This window comes from Lithobates pipiens, unplaced genomic scaffold (assembly GCF_037356315.1).
Source record: "Lithobates pipiens isolate NorthernLeopardFrog02 unplaced genomic scaffold, aLitPip1_a1.2 Scaffold_10, whole genome shotgun sequence".
Taxonomy (NCBI): Eukaryota; Metazoa; Chordata; class Amphibia; order Anura; family Ranidae; genus Lithobates; species Lithobates pipiens.
The window spans coordinates 18,014,838-18,034,384 of NW_027507686.1; the positions used below are offsets into that span (position 1 = coordinate 18,014,838).

General features: G+C 45.8%; 1 protein-coding gene across 3 annotated transcripts in view; it reads right to left on the reverse strand.

Moving 5' to 3' along the window:
• The window catches only part of PMFBP1 (polyamine modulated factor 1 binding protein 1), a 76,109-nt gene that overhangs the window by 16,876 nt on the left and 39,686 nt on the right, over positions 1–19,547 (reverse strand). For all 3 annotated transcript variants that reach the window (XM_077452032.1, XM_077452024.1, XM_077452015.1), the window contains exons 16-29: positions 18,932–19,111; positions 18,763–18,846; positions 14,915–15,082; positions 14,664–14,747; positions 11,966–12,133; positions 8,976–9,197; positions 7,750–7,980; positions 6,142–6,372; positions 5,223–5,345; positions 5,010–5,136; positions 4,770–4,927; positions 3,580–3,826; positions 1,703–1,892; positions 1,475–1,628 (exon numbers count right to left, since the gene is read on the reverse strand). In XM_077452032.1, coding sequence (XP_077308158.1) covers positions 1,475–1,628; positions 1,703–1,892; positions 3,580–3,826; positions 4,770–4,927; positions 5,010–5,136; positions 5,223–5,345; positions 6,142–6,372; positions 7,750–7,980; positions 8,976–9,197; positions 11,966–12,133; positions 14,664–14,747; positions 14,915–15,082; positions 18,763–18,846; positions 18,932–19,111 — 2,367 coding nt within the window. The remainder of the gene's footprint in view (positions 1–1,474; positions 1,629–1,702; positions 1,893–3,579; positions 3,827–4,769; positions 4,928–5,009; positions 5,137–5,222; positions 5,346–6,141; positions 6,373–7,749; positions 7,981–8,975; positions 9,198–11,965; positions 12,134–14,663; positions 14,748–14,914; positions 15,083–18,762; positions 18,847–18,931; positions 19,112–19,547) is intronic.

A 19,547-nucleotide genomic window follows, 5' to 3' on the forward strand; every position in this document is an offset into this window, starting at 1 on the left:
ATTGCGGCGGACACATCGGACACTTTTGGGACCAGTGACATTTATACAGCGATCAGTGGTATAAAAATGCACTGCTTACTGTTTAAATGACACTGGCAGGGAAGGGGTTAAACACTAGGGGGCGATCAAGGGGTTATGTGTGTTTCCTCAGCGTATTCTAACTGTAGAGGGATGGGCTCACGAGATCACTGCTCCCGGTCACAGGGAGCAGTAGATCCCTGTCATGTTGCTAGGCAGAACAGGGAAATGCCTTGTTTACATAGGCATGTCCCCCGTTCTGCCTCTCAGTGTCACGAGCGTGGGCCACTGGCAAACAAAGAGCTTGCGGGACCCGCGGGCATGCTCACGCGGCGTGCGCGTGCCCACTAGCCTGCGATTTAAAGGAGACGTACAGGTATTGTGCCAGCGTACATTGTGGTGCGCTGGTCGGCAAGCGGTTAAAGAGCAACTGTCATCTCTGTCCCGCAGCGGATCCTCCCCTGACCCGCTGTTGGCTCCTCCCCTGACCCGCTGTTGGCTCCTCCCCTGACCCGCTGTTGGCTCCTCCCCTGACCCGCTGTTGGCTCACAGACAGTCCCATTCAATTTAATGGGATGGCTGGTGATGCGGCAGTGACACAACAAGGTGAGGGATGTGGTAGCAGCGGGTGAGGGGATGCCCGCTAACAGGCGCTGCCATGATGGATCTGAAATGACAAGTACTCTTTAAATGTAAGGACTCATTCTTGCTGGTAGTTTAGAATTTTTAAATATTTGCAAACAAAATTAAGGTTTCCTATTTAGAATAATAATCTGTCAGGTTAGTAAATATTCCCAAACTGGGTCTCTTTTACAGACTGCATCCATTTTGCTCCTCAAGGGAGGAATAAAGCACTTCAAGCTATGCTTAGAAGGTTTCACTTTTATTTTTACTGCTTGCCCTTCCTCCTCACACTTAATACACTGGTACAGATGCATTTCTCTTCAAATAATCATACAGTTTGTAGTGTACATAGATTTGCAAAAGATAGAATATTCCTCAACTTTGTGTGAATGCACCGATGCAGTGCATGTTGTTATCTCAGCTTGCAGAACTTGGATACATTGAATGAGTTTAAATATTCTGTAATATTGCAGAATATACAGCCTCATGCTACATAACTGAGCGCCATTTCATTCCGAATAAACTAAATTGTTAATGTATCTTAAATAGAAAACTATTGTTAGATAGATTTTTACTCCAAAATCATTTTAAATTAAATAAATTTGATAAAAAAATAAAATAAAAAAAAATCTGATTTATAATCATAAAAAAATCTGAGTTAAAAAAACTAAAAAAAAAATAGATTTTTATCCACCCCGATTAAAAAAAAAAAACATATGACTTATACACCTGTATATTGAGGCATTCTTTTGAATAAAAAAAAACTGGGGGGGGGGGAAGTTGGATGAGAAGTATCTCATTTCTTTGGTTGGACCTTAGTGCATTGGATTACCTGTTGCTGCAGAGCGATGCGTTGCTCCTGGTCACTGGTCTGCTCCAGCTGTAGTTTGCTCAGTGAGTGCTGCAATCTCAGGGCTTCCTGGGACGATGACTGGTGTCTCTTTTTCGCCTCATTCAGCTCCAGTTTCAGGCGTTCCACCAGTGTCCTATTCACACACATGGGATTAAGTGGCGGAGGCACAGAACACGGATTACTGCAGGTGACAGACAAGTACAATACCTGCATTGTTCCAGCTCCTCGTCACTGGTAATCACTCGCTCCCTCAGCGAGCGCATCTCGCTTTCCAACTTGCGTAGGTGTTGCTCCTGTCTCACCACCTCAGCTACGCGATCACTCAGCTGCTCCTGGGTGCTCTGGAGGGCGCTCTCCACCAAAAGAGTTTTCTCCTCCTGTCCCGCCAATGTCTGCACTGGTCACAAGAACATGCACAGTTATTTTTACAGAGCACCATTCACCTTGGATCCTATGGACCTAAAGGGCGCATAGCAGTGGTGACCTGTGCATTGTGGGCGCACAGGTACCACCCCCCCCAACACCGCCTCCCTATCCATGCGCCTGGCCCCTTTCAGGGCACTGGGCGCATGGATTCCTATGGCGGGAATGGGGGGGGGTGGTTTTTGAAGCACATGATTAGAGCCAGAGGCTCTAATAGGTTTAAAAAAAGGGTGAGCTCGGAGCTCAGAGCACTGCGTTCCAATCCCACACAGTTTTTTGACTATAGCAAATGAATGTTCGCTATTTTCACACTAAATCTTCTCCCTGCCAATCAGGAAGCAGGGGTGAGAACCGTTTCCCGAATGGCCAATATGTCAGGCGATCCTATTGGATGCCTGCTGTGGAGCCAGAGAGGAAGCCCGCCAGTATGGAGCCCCTCCCTGGACCCCACATCCGCTAGCCTGGAGCCGCTGCCTGGACCCCGCACTAGGGTTGCCACATCATCCCTTTAATCCAGGACACATATTAATTACTGAGGATGATTTAATGCAGATAAGGCACCAAGTGAGTTTAATTACCACCTTAATCAGCCACCTGTGTAATTAATGTGTGTCCTGGATTAAAGGGATGATGTGGCAAACACTACCCTACACCAGCTAGCCTGGAGCCGCTGCCCAGACCCCGCACCTGCTAACCTGAGCTGCTGCCCAGACCCTGCACCTGCTAGCCTGGAGCCGCTGCCTGGACCCCCACCCGCTAGCCTGAGCCGCTGCCTGGACCCCGCACCTGCTAGCCTGGAGCCACTACCTGGACCCCACACCCGCCAGCCTGGAGCCGCTGCCCAGACCCTGCACCCACTAGCCTGGAGCCGCCGCATGACCCCGGACCCACTAGCTTGAGTGGCAACCCAGACCCCGCACCCACTAGCCTGGAGTTTCTGCTGGGTTAGCTAAATATACGGGTAGGGCCAGTGGCATGCAGTCTAAAAGAACTATGGGCTATGAAATATGTAGTCAACTCTTAGTAACCTAGCCATATAGTACAGCTGCACATGGGTGATAAAAAAGTATGAATGTGAATACAGATTTCTTGAAAGGTAGATCACAACCTACATAGTAAATACAGGTATATCTGAACTCAAAATAACTTTTTGTCTTGTATCCCTCCTCATAAATTATTAGTACACTTGCTGGTATGTGGGGGTGCCTAGGCACTCCTGTGAATAAAGTGGTTCATTGTTCTATATCCACAGAGGGAGATCATCTAAGATACTGCTGCCTCTGACTGGTAGACTTATGATTTGGTGATGTCACTCCGGTGCTGCTCATCGTTCTCCTTGCTGGAGAGCAAGTTGTACCTGAGAACCTGCAGGGTAAGATAACCCTACTTCATTTGTTCTGTGAATCTGTACTTCCTCCACCTCTCTTGTTGCTACTTAAATATTCTCCCACCAGTCATCAGATCACCAGCCATCAGATCACCAGCCATCAGATCACCAGCCATCAAATCACCAGCCATCAAATCACCAGCCATCAAATCACCAGCCATCAAATCACCAGCCATCAAATCACCAGCCATCAAATCACCAGCCATCAAATCACCAGCCATCAAATCACCAGCCATCAGGGGGGCAAATATCTGTACGCCAGGTGGGGACTTACCTGCCTCCTGGTGGAGTTTGTAGGTCTCTTGCAACTCCTTCTTTAGCTCCTGCATTTCTGTCCTCAGGGCAGTATTCTCCTTGTCTCTCTGCTCACAATCCCTCTGTGTACTCTGCACTCTCCTCTCCATTGCCCGAGCAGACTCCTGGTGGCGCTCGATCTCTTGACTTAGCGATTTCAGGGTGCTGCGAGCTTGAAGAAGATCGGCTTCTGACTGACGCAGGAGAACGTCACGCTTATGGATTGCCTGAAGGATGTGCGGAATGTCAATTTACATATATGTGGAGGAACATGTGACACACTGGCCTTTCCTTTCTCTCTTTCATTTGCACTCATCTCATTCTGAATAACATTGTCGCTGCTCTTTACAGGTACAATATTTACAAGGAATTGGACAATATCATTAAAGGAATCTGAAAACTCCTCGCTTCATACAAAAAAACTGTTCATACTTTACTGAACTCTAGGTAAACAGCTAAATACACAGATGACACACATACACTGTATGTATGTATGTGTGTATATATATATATATATTTATTTAATCTACCTGCCTAAGGATTTGTATTTCTGTCCATCCAGTCGTGGGACTTAAACAGCTCTGCCACACAGCACGGTCCTGTCTGGTATGGCAGAAGGCCTGATTTTTCCATGCTGCAGTTAAGTAATACCCGTCTTTCCCCCAGCCTGTGACTTTAAATTGCAAGTTGAAGCAGCATAATAACGAGCTCATCTCTGTGTTACTCTGCTTACTCCTCCTATCAGCATGGTCTCTTGTCAGCACATAAACTGACCACCTTCTTGTGCTGCTTCTCCCTCTCCCATTCTTAGTTCTGTTTTATAGTGGTTTGCAATAGGCCAATAATAAGTTAAATTCAGTTACTGATAGCATTTAAAAATATACATTTAGTTGTATTAATCAATGCAGAGCTGCGTTCATGTGGGTCTTTAATATTTGCCTAGAGTTCAGCTTTAAACAGGTTTACTACTGGATATTATAAGAATGTTTTTGTTTTGCTGGATATCTTTATGTGTATTGGAAAGCAGGAAGGGGGTTACTAGATAATTGTCCTATTTGGGAACCACACTATGTACCAAATCTATGTTCCATCTCCAGTGTCTCCCCCTACTGGCCTAAACTCCCTCACCTACATAACTCCCCCGAAACTCTCAGTATCTTTGCTTCCTACCTGCTCTTTATGGCTGGTCAGCTTGTTGTTCTCTTTCAGTTCCTCCTGAAGTTTCTGGATCTGCTGCTGTTGCTCGGACACAAGTCGCTTGTGCTCCTGAACTTGGGTTTCGGTGTTTCTTCTTAAAGAAGACACCTCCAGCTGCAGCCGCTCCACATCTGGGCAAAAGATGACACAGTGAGGGACTCCCAAATTTCTCAGCATGATGCTTTATTTATTGGGCGGATGTCCTAAGATTACCTTTCATAGTGCTGCTTCTCTGCTCTCTTTCCTTAGTTAGATCCAGTTTGACTTCCATCAGGAGAGCCTGACTGCGCTCCGTCTCCTGCATCCGCCTCTGCACCTCCTCCTCCGACAACGTCAGTTCCTGAACCCAGGGACAGAGTTACTACACACAGGATACAATGGGCACTGTGGAAACGTAGGCAGCACTCCCGCAGTCTATCCACTCACCTGGGTTAGCTGGCGCACGAGCCTCTCCATGTCCGCATAGCTGCTATCGCTGTATCTATGGGTCGCTTTATAGGACGAGAAGTCCGTCTGCAACTTCACAAGGTCTTCCTCAAACTCCACCGCCTGCCAGAGCAAAAAAGCCACGTCAGACATAGATCATTTTATTACATGTTAAAGCTCCAGCATCATCTCAATAAAAATACAAATAAAAATAAATGTATGTATGTATGTATGTATGTATGTATGTATGTATGTATGTATATATATATATATATATTTATATTTAAATATATATTTATATGTTTGTAAGGGGAGTCATTTTTACATTTTTCTCCTCCAAATATTTAATTTTGTATTGCTTTCACTGTGCTACTTTTATTTATTTTTTTATGGGGGGGGGAGGCTGCAACATACACTACGTGGACTGCTTTAAACAACAGGAGATATGGAAAGAGAAGAAAAACATTTGAAAAGGAGCCTAAAGCTCCATCTGCTGGCTTGATAGCTACATGCAATATTTTATTTATATATATATATATATATATATTATATATATAAAATGTAAAAAATATAAAATTATACGTGTGTAGGGGGAGTGATTTTTACATTTTGCTCCTCCAAATATTTAATTTTGTATTGCCTTCACTGTGCAACTTTTTTTTTTTTTATGGGGGGGGGGGAAGGCTGCAACATACACTATGTGGACTGCTTTAAACAACAGGAGATATGGAAAGAGAAGAAAAACATTTGAAAGGGAGCCTAAAGCTCCATCTGCTGGCTTGATAGCTATATGCAATATTTTTTAATTGCCTAAGAAATATGTTCAAACTTACTATATACTTATATGCACACATACAATTGCCATACTATTGTCTGCATTTGCCAGTCCAAGAGTGATCTAGAACCCGTGTACACTGACCTGACTCTGCAGTTGTGCAGCATGTTCTCGCACAGATTGCAGGATCTCTTTGCTCTGTTGTGCGTGTTCCCGGCTAGATGTAAGGTCCACCTGCGTTTCTTGAAGCTCATGAGTCAGCTGATCAATGGCTTCCTCGCAGCCCTCCAGCTCTGTACATTTCCCCTCCAGCTCCTGCTGCAGAACCAGGAGTTCTCCGCGCAGGGAGGACAGACGGGAATCCCGCTCAGACACCTGTAAAGAATCGCAAAGTGAAGAGTGCAAGTGATGATTAATTGCCCTGTGACTGGTCTGCTGTCTTTTAGAGGAGTCTGTTATTAGTAGTTTATAGTCCGCATTTTTGATCATACATAGAGCAAAGGAGGGTTCAGCAGAGAGCCTAAAACTACAACTGAAGTCTCCTCTATAACAGTCTATATATGCACTAAATCCAGGTACTATGCAATACACAGGCCTCTAAAGTAAACATAAAACTTCCTTTACCTCCCCTGAGTAAGCCAAATCCTCCTTGATTGGTGTCTCACATGCTCCCTTCCTCAGGCACTGCAGCTCAAAGTAGGAGGGTTTTTAGCAAGTGCAGTCAATCCAGAAAGCAGTGAGCAAGACTATGTGTGGCCAGTTGCTGATTTATAATGACAATCCTGATAGCCACACCCCCAGCAACATTTTGTTATCCCACTACTAGTCACAGACAGGCCCAGCCTACATGAGAGTGGCAAATGCTGCGCTGAATTCATGAGCAGTGCAGGAGTGTTGTCACACCATTGCAGGATGTGGAGCTGGGTGTACTTCACTGGCAAGCTCAACAGGTGACACCTTGCAGGGGGCTAGAAGTATGTGACAGATCTACCTTTAAATAAATGCTGCAGCTCATGATTTTTTTAATGAAAGGCCACAGTTACTTTAGTAACTGAAGGGACTGAACACATAACTGGTAAATGAAGGGGCTGCACACACAACTTGCATATGAAGGGACTGCACACATAACTGGGGCTGCACACATAACTGGTAAACGAAGGGGCTGCACACATAACTGGTAAACAAAGGGGCTGCACACATAACTGGTAAACAAAGATACTGCACACATAACTGGTAAATGATGGGGCTGCACACATAACTGGTAAACGAAGGGGCTGCACACATAACTGGTAAACGAAGATACTGCACACATAACTGGTAAATGATGGCACTGCACAGACAGCTGGTAGACAATGGGGCTGCAAACGACTGGTACTTGAGTTTTGCATAGCTGCTAGCTTATTCATTCACACATTTTTGTATTTCCCTTTGACTTTTATGGGTAGAGAAGCAGTTCTGATGCAAACAAAAGCCAGTTGTCACAGGTCAGTAAGGCACAAGGTGAAGTGCAATTACCCCATAGCAAGCCTCTCTTATTCTCATCCAAACAGATTAAAACTGCTCAGCGTGCCTTTATAACAGTGGTCTCCAAACTGCGGCCCTTTGCTTGCTTTTATCTGGCCCTTGGAAAACTACTCCATTCACCGACACCAATGAAGGGCACAATTCCTACCAATGACACCAACAATGGGGCCCAATGACACCACAGATGGGGCACAATCTAGCGTCCCCCATGGGAGGGTAAACACACACCTCTTGTTTCATGTCCCGCACTTCATCCTCCATCTGTCTCAGACTGGCTTCCAGCTCTCCCACTCGGCTCACACAGGCCTGGTACTTGCTGCGGTAAAGCTCCATGCTGCTATTGGAAGAGTTACACTGACTCTCTGCACTGACTGCTCTCTCCTCGGCCTCCCACAGTCGTGACTGCAGCTTCTGCAACTCATCGTCCCGCTGACGCAGCTCATCATCTCGGTGGGACACCTGGGACAAAGGGGGAAAGCAGTGAGGATTGGCAAATTTGTAAAAGACTTCAAAATTCCAGGGTCTACATTTGTGACCTCATGACTCCATGGGGGGTGATTTACTAAAACTGGAGCACTCAGAATCTGGTGCAGCTGTGCATGGGAGCCAATCAGTTTCTAACCTCAGCTTGTTCAATTAAAGTGATTGTAAAGGCAGAAGGTGCATTCTATGAATTAAGATAAAAAGCCTTCAGTGTGCAGAAGCCCCCTTCAGCCCTCCTAGTACTTATCTGAGGTCCCTCTGGATCCAGTGATGTTGTAGGAGTGTCTCAGCTGCCCGGGACTCCCCTCCTGATTGGCTGAGACAGCAGCACGGCTATACTGGCTCCCACTGCTGCCACCCAGGAGAGAAACGGGGTGGGGTAAGGCCGTAGCTCCATGTCTGAATGGACACTGGGAGCTGTGGCTTGGCTCGGCTGCCCCCATAGCAAGTTGCTTGCTGTAGGGGCACTCAACAGGAGGGAGGGGCCAGGAGTGGCGAAGAGGGACCCGAGAAGAGGAGGATCTATGCAAATCCACTGGACAGGGCAGGTAAGTATAACATGTTTGTTATTTTTAACTAAAAGAAAAACACGACTTTACAATCACTTTACCCACTTCAATACCGGGAACTTTCACCCCCTTCCTCAGGCCAATTTTCATCTTTTAACGTTGTCACACTTTGAACCGCTAAGTGGACAGTATAACATTTTGTATGTTTTAAATGGAATTTGATAAAATTGTTTAGGTGATACTCAGTCTCATGTCCATGTACAGTCCTATGACTACAAATGGTGTTCTAGTATATTGTAGGTAAACAAAACCTTTTCTCTGGCACTTATAATCTACCTCTGTATCCTTTGGGTTTAGCCAGTGCTCAGCACTTTGGGTTCAGCCTGTGCTCTCTACATCTATGGGGGGCGGCTGGTTTTCAAAAGAGCTCCTAAAAATCAGGAGAAGTCGCGGTACTTTTACCTGCTCCTCTAGCTGCAGCTGTAGATGTTGTGCCAGGTTCAGGTCCTGTGCCAGTCTCTCCATCTTCGCTCTGCAGTGCTGCAGTTCCAGCTCCTGCTCCTCCTTCCTCCTGGTAATGGTCTCCAGCTTCTCCTGGAGCCGCACGGCGTCATTCCTCATCCGCTCCGAGTCTATCTGGTGTGTCTGCTTCAAAGAAGAAAGCTGCTGCTGCAGCCTCTGCATCTGTGGAGATGAACGTTGACTAATCAAAGCCTGTCACCTTTGGGACAACGCATCTTACAACCAATTTTTTTAAAAAAAACAAGACACTGAACTACAAAAACAGAGTAAGCCCTTGTACACACGGTCGGAGAATCCGTCGGAATGTGTCCTATCGGACCGTGTTGTCGGATAATCCGACTGTGTGTGGTCTGCGTCGGACTGATTCCGTCGGAATATCCGTCGGACCCAATTTTCCAACTTGTTGGAAATATTTTCCGACCAACTGGTTCGATCGGACATACTCCGATCATGTGTAGAGAATTTTGATTGGACCAAGTGCCACGCATGCTCAGATCAAATTCCTACATCAAAGCTATTGGCTACTAGCCTGAACATAGTCCCATCGTAATGAAATAACGTCATCACGTTCTGAATGATCGGATTTTTCGACAACTTAGTCCGACCGTGTGTATGCAACAGTTGCGGACAAGATCCGACGCACAAAATCCGACGGATTTGGTTGTCGAAATGTCCGACCGTGTGTACAGGGGCTAAGAGATCATAGACGTGAGGTTCCAGCTCTCCATTAAGGCTCCATTCACACTAGCGCGACTCCAAAGTCTCAAGATTACCAGTGCAACTTTGAGTGCGACTTTACACTCTCTGGATCAAATTTGCATCAAATTAGTGCAGGCACCTTTTCAAAGTTGCTGCGACTTTAAGTTGCACCGATTTGAAAGGGTGCCATTGAAAAGAATGGGCTGCAGCTTTGAAAGTCCCATGACAAGTTGCACAAGTGTGACTGGAGCCTAAAGCCTCGTACACGCGGTACGATTGTTGGCCAACCGAGCGTCTGATTTTTGTCAAAAGGGGCGTGCGCCAGGATCTTGTCTTGCATACTAACGGTACACAATTGTCGTGCCACAAACACGAACGTAGTGATGTACTATGATGAATTTCAGCTCTTGAGCGCCGCCCTTTGGGCCCCTTCTGCTAATTTCATGTTTGGTGAGCATCGATTCTGATCATGCGTGTTTGTACTTTCGACTTTTGTGTGACTGATTTGTGTACTGACCATACGAAAATCAAACGTCAAAGCGTCGCCCGCCGAAAATTTACTAGCCTGTCATCCAATATTTGTTGGCTGAAAGTTGGACAACAATTGTCAAAAGGAGCGTAAGAACGGTAAGATTTTATGACAACAGTCTGTCAACAGACAATCCCCTGCCAACAATCGTACCGTGTGTACCAGGCTTTAGGGAAGCAGGACGGATTGTCAGATGAGTTGTTATGGGTGATATTCTTTCAACTTTAACCACTTCAATACCGGGAACTTATACACCTTCCTGCCCACACCCATTGTCAGCTTTCAGCGCTCTCACATTTTGAATGACAATTGCACGGTCATGCGATGCTGTACCCAAATAAAACTTATACATTTTTTTTCCCCACAAATAGAGCTTTCTTTTGGTGGTATTCAATCACCTCTGGGGTTTTTATTTTTTGCGCTCCAAATGAAAAACGAATGAAAATTAAAAAAAAAAAATTTTTTTAAAAAAGTGTTCCTTCGTGTCTGTTACAAAACTTTTGAAATAAGTACGTTTTCTCCTTCACTGATGAGGCTGCACTAATGGGAACTGATGAGGCAGGACTGATTGGCATTGATGAGGTTGCACATATATGCGTCACTTATAAGCAGCACTGATGGGAACAGATAGGTGGAACTGATGGGCAACGATAGGTGGCACTGATGGGCAATGATAGGTGGCACTGATTGCACCACTGATAGGTGGCACTGATCAGAGATGCTGGCAGGCATTACAGATGGGCACAGAGTGCCATCCCTAATGGGCAATGATTGGCATCCCTGGTGGACTCTAGTGGGCTTACCTGGTGGCCAAGGGTGGGCATCCCTGGTGGTCGTGGGTGGGTATCCTCAGGGGGGGGGGGGCTGCACTGATAATCAATCAGTGCAGCCCCCCGTCAGGAGAGCAGATGATCAGCTCTCCTCTACTCACGTCTGTCAGCGTGAGTGGAGGAAAAGCCGATACACAGCTTTTCCCGTTTACACTGTGATCAGCTGCAATTGGACACGGCTGCTCACGTGGTAAAGAGCCTTTGTTAGAGGTTCTTTACCTAGATCGGAGATGCGGTGTGTCAGATTGACACACCACAGCACCAATCACGGCTTATTCTGCTGGACGTCATAGGACACCCAGTCAGGATAACTGAACCACTTCCCGGCCGTCATTCTGCTATAGGCCGGACGGGAAGTGGTTAAAGAAGTGGTACAAAAAAATTATTAAAAGCCAGCAGCTATAAATATTACAGCTGCTGACTTTTAATAAATGGACACTCACCTGTCCCGGGTTCCAGCGATGTCGGCAGCCGAGACCGATCGATCGCTCGGCTCTCGGCTGCTGTCACCGCCATTCTAGGTGAGGGAATCAGGAAGTGAAGTGTTGCGGCTTCACTTTTCGGTTCCCTACTGCGCATGCGCGAGTCACGCAGCGCAATGGGAATGGTCCGCGCTGTCTCTGGGACCCGTGTGTGTCCCAGCAGACAGCGCCGGGACAGGAAGAGGCGTAGACTCCCGTGGGAGTCTATGCCCGGAAGTGGGTACAAATACCTGAAAGGTGCCAACTGTGACACCGGAGGGGGGGGGGGGGGGGGGAGGGTTCCAATGAGCGAAAGTTCCACTTTAGGGTGGAACCCCACTTTAATTAAGCATTGCTGTGATGTGCTCTGTACCTTACAACAAATCCTATGGCTCTCTGTCCCTCTCTTACCTCTTCTATACTGTCCTCTGTTTCCTGCTGAAGTCTCTGTATGATGGTTTCATTTTCCATGGCGGTACTTTGTCGCTCTGAGCAGATCTCTTGGAGGCTGTGTACATCACTCTGCAGGTTTTTCAGCTTAGAGCGAGTGCTACTCAACTCCTCCTCACGTTCGGTGAGCTGCAGAATATGTCAAACATCAATACAGATTTTCACTGGTGAAAGTAAAAAAAAAAAAAAAAAAAAAAAAAACACGAGAGAATGCAGCATATACAGTATAACTACTACGAACGCTAATATTTTGTAATTTGATGATCTTAAAATGTACCTTTCTATTTTAATCTGTTGCTGCTATGATTTTTTAAAGCGATCAAAAAAGTAAATAAAAATAAAATTAAATAAAATGTTGCTTTCTTGCAATATGGCAAATCAGGGCCATCTGTACACTGTTGTTATGATTGGCTTACTGTGTTTTCAAGAAGTCTGAAAAATAATTTAGTTACGAAATCGAAATTCGAAAAAAGAGGTTTGTTATTCGGACGTATACGAATTTCCAAACAACAGTAATTTCAACGGATCCAAAATAAATTAGAACGAAACAACGTAACAAAATAATGAATTATCTGAATTTTTAAACCAACTCAAATTCTAAAACGAATCTGAAATGGAAAAACATATTGCAATAAATACAGTAAGGTATACAAAGTGAAAAAAAGATGATGATTCCTGTTTAGGCTGCTTTATAGAATAGAATAGGATAAAATAGAAAAGAAAAGAGGAAAACAGAATAGAAGAGAATAGAAAATAAAAAATAAAAGAATAGAATTGAATAGAATATACAAAACAAATTCTGAAATGAATTATTCTAACATAATGAATATGATGAACCAAAAGTAATAACTTAAAGTGGAGTTCCACCCAAAAATGGAACTTCTGCTTTAAGGAATCCTGACCCCCTGACATGCCACATTCCATGCCACATTGGCATGTCATTTTTTTTGGGGGGGGAGTGGGTACCTAGTTTTGACAGGTACCTGCTCCCACTTCTGCTCATGGTGCCGCGGCACAGAGCGGAAGTTCACCTCTCCCCCCTCCCTTCCGGCAATCTTCTGGGACACTTCACAGGTCATTCAGAACGCACATCGCGACTCGCGTATGCGCAGTGCGCACCCGGTTGTGAAGCCGCAAGCTGTGCCAACACTTGCAATGCCGGCGCCGTGGGGAGGAGAAGCGAGGTTTCGGACGGCCGCATCGCTGGACCGTGAGTGTGTGTTTATTAACCACTTGCCAACCGCTGTCAGCAAATATACGTCGGCAGAATGACACGGCTGGGCAAAGTTACATATCCGTACATTACTTTGAATTTCCCGCCATGCGCGCGTGCAAGCTCTGTGACCGTGCCTGCGGACTCGATCGCCGTGGGGATACCCACGATCGTGTCATGGACCTGAAGAACGGGGAGATGTCGATGTAAACAGCATCTCCCTGCTCTGCCTAATGACAGGACACCGATTGTCTGCTCCCTGTCATCGGGAGCAGCGATCAGTGTGGTGTCACACACAGCCCGTCCCCCAGACAGTTAGAAACACTCCCCTAGGACACACTTAACCCCTCCCTGCCCCCTAGTGGTTAACCCCTTCACTGCCAGTGACATTTTTTACAGCAATCAATGCAATTTTATAGCACTGATCGCTGTATCAATGCCAATGGTTCCCAGAAATGTGTCAAAATTGTGCGATGTGTCCGCCATAATGTCGTAGTCATGATAAAAAAAGGTGACAGCCGCCATTACTAGTAAAAAAAAAAAAAAAAAAAAAAAAAAATTATTAATAAAAATGCCATAAATCTATCCCCTATTTTGTAGACGCTATAACTTTTGCGCAAACCAAAACAATAAACGCTTATTGCGATTTTATTTTTTACCAAAAATATGAAGAAGAATACATATCGGCCTAAACTGAGGAAAAAAATTTTTTTTATATATTTTTGGGGGATATTTATTATAGCAAAAATAATTTTTTTCAAAATTGTTGCTCTTTTTTTTTTGTTTATAGCGCAAAAATAAAAAAAACGCAGGGGTGATCAAATACCACCAAAAGAAAGCTCTATTTGTGGAAAAAAAAGGACGTACATTTTGTTTGGGAGCCACGCCGCACGACCGCGCAATTTTTCAGTTAAAGTGGCGCAGTGCCGAATTTGCAAAATGTGCTTTGGTCAGGAAGGGGGTAAAATCTTCCGGGGCTGATGCGGTTAATAGAATACCAGGGATGTGGCAACTACACCTTGATCTGATCTGGCGAAACCCTCCTTTTTTGTGATGATGTCACAGGGGGACATAGCAGTGTGGGACCCGGTGGTGGCTGCAGAGAAGAGGATCTCAGCAGGAGAAGGCTGGATCCGCTGTGTGGGTGAGTATATGAACTGCGGCTAGGGGGAGAAAAATAAATATTGGGGGGCGGGGTTTCTCTTTAATTTCTTCAGACTACAAAAAAAAGATTCTGCTATAAAGTTTGACATTATTATTAAAATTATAAATAATTCATGTGAAGGGGTTTGAATTTTTCTCAGTAAGACGGAGAAAAACTAAAAGGTTTGTTAAAATTTGTATCTTTTAAAGCAATGTCTTCAGACAAACACATTTTTCAGTTCCATTTAAAGATCCCCCTCGTTGATGAGGACAGCGGGTCCCAGCAGGCCCCCCGCTTCATACCTCACTCCTCGTTTGCTGCAGCTCTTGTTCTCTGGCAGTCAGGTCTGTTCGGATGTTCAGTATTGTCTGATCCCTGTTGGAGACCTGAATTATATATGATGGGTACAGAGTTACTATGAGGTTTTGGCTGCATACAGAACAGAAAGTATAGAATAAGAAGCTGTGATAGAGATAGACAAGGACACGGTTGGAATACATAAAGATGAGTCTATTGAGCTACAATACAAAGCAAACAGATCCTGTCTAATCACCTCTTTCTGGGCAGCTTTGTGCTTCTCATTGATGATGCCGAGATCTCGCTCCAGTCGCTCCACAGTGCTGGTGAGCTGAGATATCTCCTTCTCCTTGGCTCTCTGATCCTCGGTCACAGCCGCTATTCCCTGTCTCTGCTCTTCCACCATTGATTCACACTGACTCAGCTATTAGGAAGAAAGGAAACGATGTGAACAATCAGCTATATATATATATCAGTTCCCCATCTCTGCACATCTTCAGCTTCATGAAAAAAATCAACAATACCATTAAGGCTACTTTCGCATCAAAAACGCATATGCGTGGTGTCCCTAACTGGAACAGGATGAATGACGGCCCATAGGTCACAGCGCTTTGCTATACAAAACCATGCACCCCCGACCCCCCCCCCCCCGGATGAAGTCTCTTGTGACGAAACATATAGGGTGGAGTTTACATACGTGCCGTCACCACGCCAACGCCTATCCTGCCGAGTACACAAGCTGATTTTGCTTCCATGCTGCTTGCTGCCTTTGGATTTTGAGATGCCAATTTTATTTAATGACATTGTGAGTGCCCTCAATCCCCCTTTTTTTTTTAAGTTTTAAATGTATTTACACTATGTGGATGCTCCTTTTCATTACATATCCATGATGGGAATGCGTTCTTGCTTATCCACGGAGTTGCCATTTGAATTTGCTTTATCTTTCATCCTGTGATTGGATGACATCTGCTACCGCTTATACACATTGGGCGTTTGTGACTCTGTAATAGAGTTCCAGCATTCTGGTAAACTACCTTTATCTAACTTTATGTGGTGGTGGATCACGTGGTTATATCATATCACTTATTATTTTGGATTACACAATCTTCATGGACACTTTGTCAGGGCCCGGGCTCAGACCTTTTTTCTCTGAGCTGGCCGCTCAGCTGTGCACTAACTACCAGCTCCTATCGCTTCAGTGTTACTCAGCTGTTGATGATCCTGCTCATCAGTCCTGCCTACTTAAAGAGGGATTCCACCTAAAAAAAAAAAATATTAAAAGGCAGCAGCTATAAATACTACAGCTGCTGACTTTTAATAAATGGACACTCACCTGTCCCGGGTTCCAGCGATGCCAGCAGCCGAGGCCGATCGATCGCTCGGCTCTCGGCTGCTGCCGTCACCATTCTAGGTGAGGGAATCAGGAAGTGAAGCGAATCGGCTTCACTTCCCAGTTCCCTACTGCGCATGCGCGAGTCGCACAGCGCAATAGAAATTCTCCGCGCTGTCACTGGGACCCGTGTGTGTCCCAGCAGACAGCGCGGCAGGACAGGATATGACATAGACTCCCACGGGAGTCTATGCCCGGAAGTGGGTGAAAATACCTGTCTTTGACAGGTATCTCCACCCCCCTCCCCCCTGTAAGGTGCCAATTGTGACACCGGAGGGGGGGAGGGTTCCGATTAGCGGAGGTTCCACTTTAGGGTGGAACCCCACTTTAAGCCGTCCAGCCCAGAAGATCTCTGCCTTTGCCTTGGTCAACATCACAGAGACTATCTCCTGCATTCCTGTTAAAAGACTTGCTTGGTTATAGTATCATTGCTGTTAATGTACCATTTTATCCTATGGTATCTCAAGAAAATGTACTGGATCTGTATAATTCTTTGATATGTACCTTTGTATTATTTTATTTCCCAATAAAAATGTATTTAATAAAAAAAAAAAAAAAAAAAAAAAGAAGACTTGCTTGGCTGGCATCGCTTCTGGCTCCAGATCCTGCTTGTTGTTTTACTATCTGGCTCCCTGATGTTTGGCTTGTCTGACTATCCGCTCCGGCTCCTGAACTCTGGCTATGTTTTGACTACGTTTTTGTTCTATTTTTAAGTGTGATTTAACTGTACTTCTGTCTTGGTTTGATTTCATGGTTTCTGATACACTTCTTTTGGATTCTTTTCACTTATGAACTTTAATTGAGAGGGAGGAAGCCGGGGGAACCCCTTTATTGAGATCTTTTTCCGGTTCTAACAAGTCCTTCCTCCCCCCCCCCCCCCCAAACTCTCCAACCAACAAACTCACTGTACACAAAAACACTCCCCTTTTACAAACTGTGAAAAACCATAAATACCAAAAAATGTAAGTTTTTGTGAATTCTTTGTTTAATTAAGTGTTGGACTTAGGAATGACTACATACAGCTCCCCCCAAGTTTCTCCCAAATTACTGTGTGCCCTTACCCATCAATTATATCCCCCTGCACTATAAAAGGGTGGGGGGGGGGGCAGGGTAAAAGTTATGCTGCAAAAAGAAATGAAAATAGAGTGTGGTGGGGTATACATATATATATATATATACACACATACAAAAACAAAAACCCCACCACACCCCCCCTTGCTAACTGTGAAATTCCATAAATGTCCATAATTAAGAGTTTGCCCGGCCAATCACAGCATGCAGCGGGGTTGGCGCATGCGCAGTGCACGCCCGGCTGTGAAGCCACAGCCAGGCACTCACAGTAACAATGCAGGCGCTGCGGAGAGGGGGGGGAAAGGAGCGGGGCTTCGTACGCCCGCATCGCTGAACCGTGGGACAAGTGAGTGTCCGATTAGTAAAAGTCAGCAGCTACACTTTTTGTAGCTGCTGACTTTTACATGGTTGGAACTACGCTTTAAAACCACAAATTCCACTACTCTATCCTAATGGAAAAAAAAAAAAAAAAAAAAGGAGGGGGAAGGAAGAAAGGGGGAGGGGGAGCAAGCAGGAGGTAGAGATAGACTCGGGCTAAACTAAGCCTGAAAATTATCCATCATCTCTATTTCTTATTTTACAAGTTTTCCCCCGTAGCCCCCCCCCCCAGATGGTATTTTTCACTGCCCATACAACTCATATAGGTTGAGGATTTTTTAACCACTTAAAACGGGAGTCCGCCGGGAGTTCCGGCGTTTTTTTTTTTTTTTTTAAAAGCCAGCAGCTACAAATACTTAAAATAGTGACACTTACCCGCCCAGCGCGCCCGCGATGTCGGCACCCGAAGCCGATCTCTCGATCGTCTCTCGGGTGCTGCCGCCGCCATCTTGGGTATGGGAATCAGGAAGTGGAGCCTTTCGGCTTCATTTCCCGGTTCCCTACTGCGCATGCGCGAGTCACGCTGCGCAATAAGGATGGTCCCCGCTGTCTCTGGGATCCGTGTGTTTCCCAGCAGGCAGCGGGGGACTTTCGGAAAGGGTGTAGATTCTGCGGAAAGGGGCGTACCTTCTGCAGAATCTACGCCGGAAGTGGGTGCAGATACCTGTACTGTACAGGTACCTGCACCCCCCTCCCCCCTGAAAGATGCCAATTGTGGCGCCGGAGGGGGGGAGGATTCCAATGAGCGGAAGGTCCACTTTAGGGTGGACCTCCGCTTTAAGAACCGGAAGGATTTGCCCCCTTAATGACCAGGCTATTTTTTGCGATACGGCACTATGTCCCTATAAAGTGGAATTCCACCCATTTAAAAGTCAGCAGCTGCAAAAAGTGTAGCTACTGACTTTTAATCATCAGACACTCACCTGTCCCACAGTCCAGCGATGCAGGCACACAGAGCCCCGCTCTTCTCCTCCGCGCCAGCATGGTTACCGTGGGCGCCCGGCTGTGGCTTCACAGCCAGGTGCGCTGCGCATGTCGCGATGTGATTGCCCAGGCAATCTTCTGGGACCTATGATGTGTCCCAGAAGATTGCAGGGAGGGAGGGGGGGAAGAGGTGATCTTCCTTCCAGCGCCGCGGCTTGTTTTGTAAAATGCTCTCAGACCAAGTTACTCTCAATCCAAGGTTTTACTGTACAGAACTTCCTTCCAATAAGGCTTAATCAAAGGACAAAGCCCCCACAATAGGACTTCTTATGCTGGATTACCTGTGCTTTACAAGTTTCGTGCTGTTCCTTTACTTCAGTGAGCTCCTGCTGGAGAGCTGCAATATCTTTGTACCTCTGCTCAATCTGTGGACACCAAGTAAGAGACAGGGGATCGTTAGCACAAGGAGTTCAAAGGTTACCGGAACCAATGTATAGAAATACACTGTACCTGGGCATCGGCCTCTCTGCTGCTCTCCTCCTTCTCCTTTGTGACAATTTCTAGAGCACTCTCAGATCTTTCTAGCTTTTCCTTCAGAGTCTGGATCTCTGCGTCTCTTCTGGTGATGTCGCTCTGCAGAGACTCCGTCTGCTGGATGGCTTCACTTAGACGCTCCTCGCCCTGCGATTTCTAGGAAGGTTAAAACACAAAACACTCAAAAAAATCAGTAATAAGAAAAAAGGGACGGAGAGATCAGAGGTGGACACTCAAAAGGAAAGAAATAGGAGTTGGTTTTTCAACCTTTTTTAGCCACTTTAATTTCACACAGAATCTCTGGTGAACAATAAGGCCCCTTGCACACAGGGCCGTCTAGCTGCAGCACGTCCTTCCTGATGGTTTATTGTGTCCAGCCAGCAGGAACATGTACACCATCCAGCCCCGCTGCCTGTAGCCTGTCAAAGTCTATGGTTGGCTGTGGCTGGACATCACTGAACCGCGTACCAAGCGGTACCCAAGTTTAGGGCCCAAAGAATAACCTGCAGCTGAGTGTGGTGCTTTAGGGCTTTCTGGATTCTCTACTTATCCGGCTTAGAAGTAAAGCCCAAATGTGTCTTGCTGCTCCCTC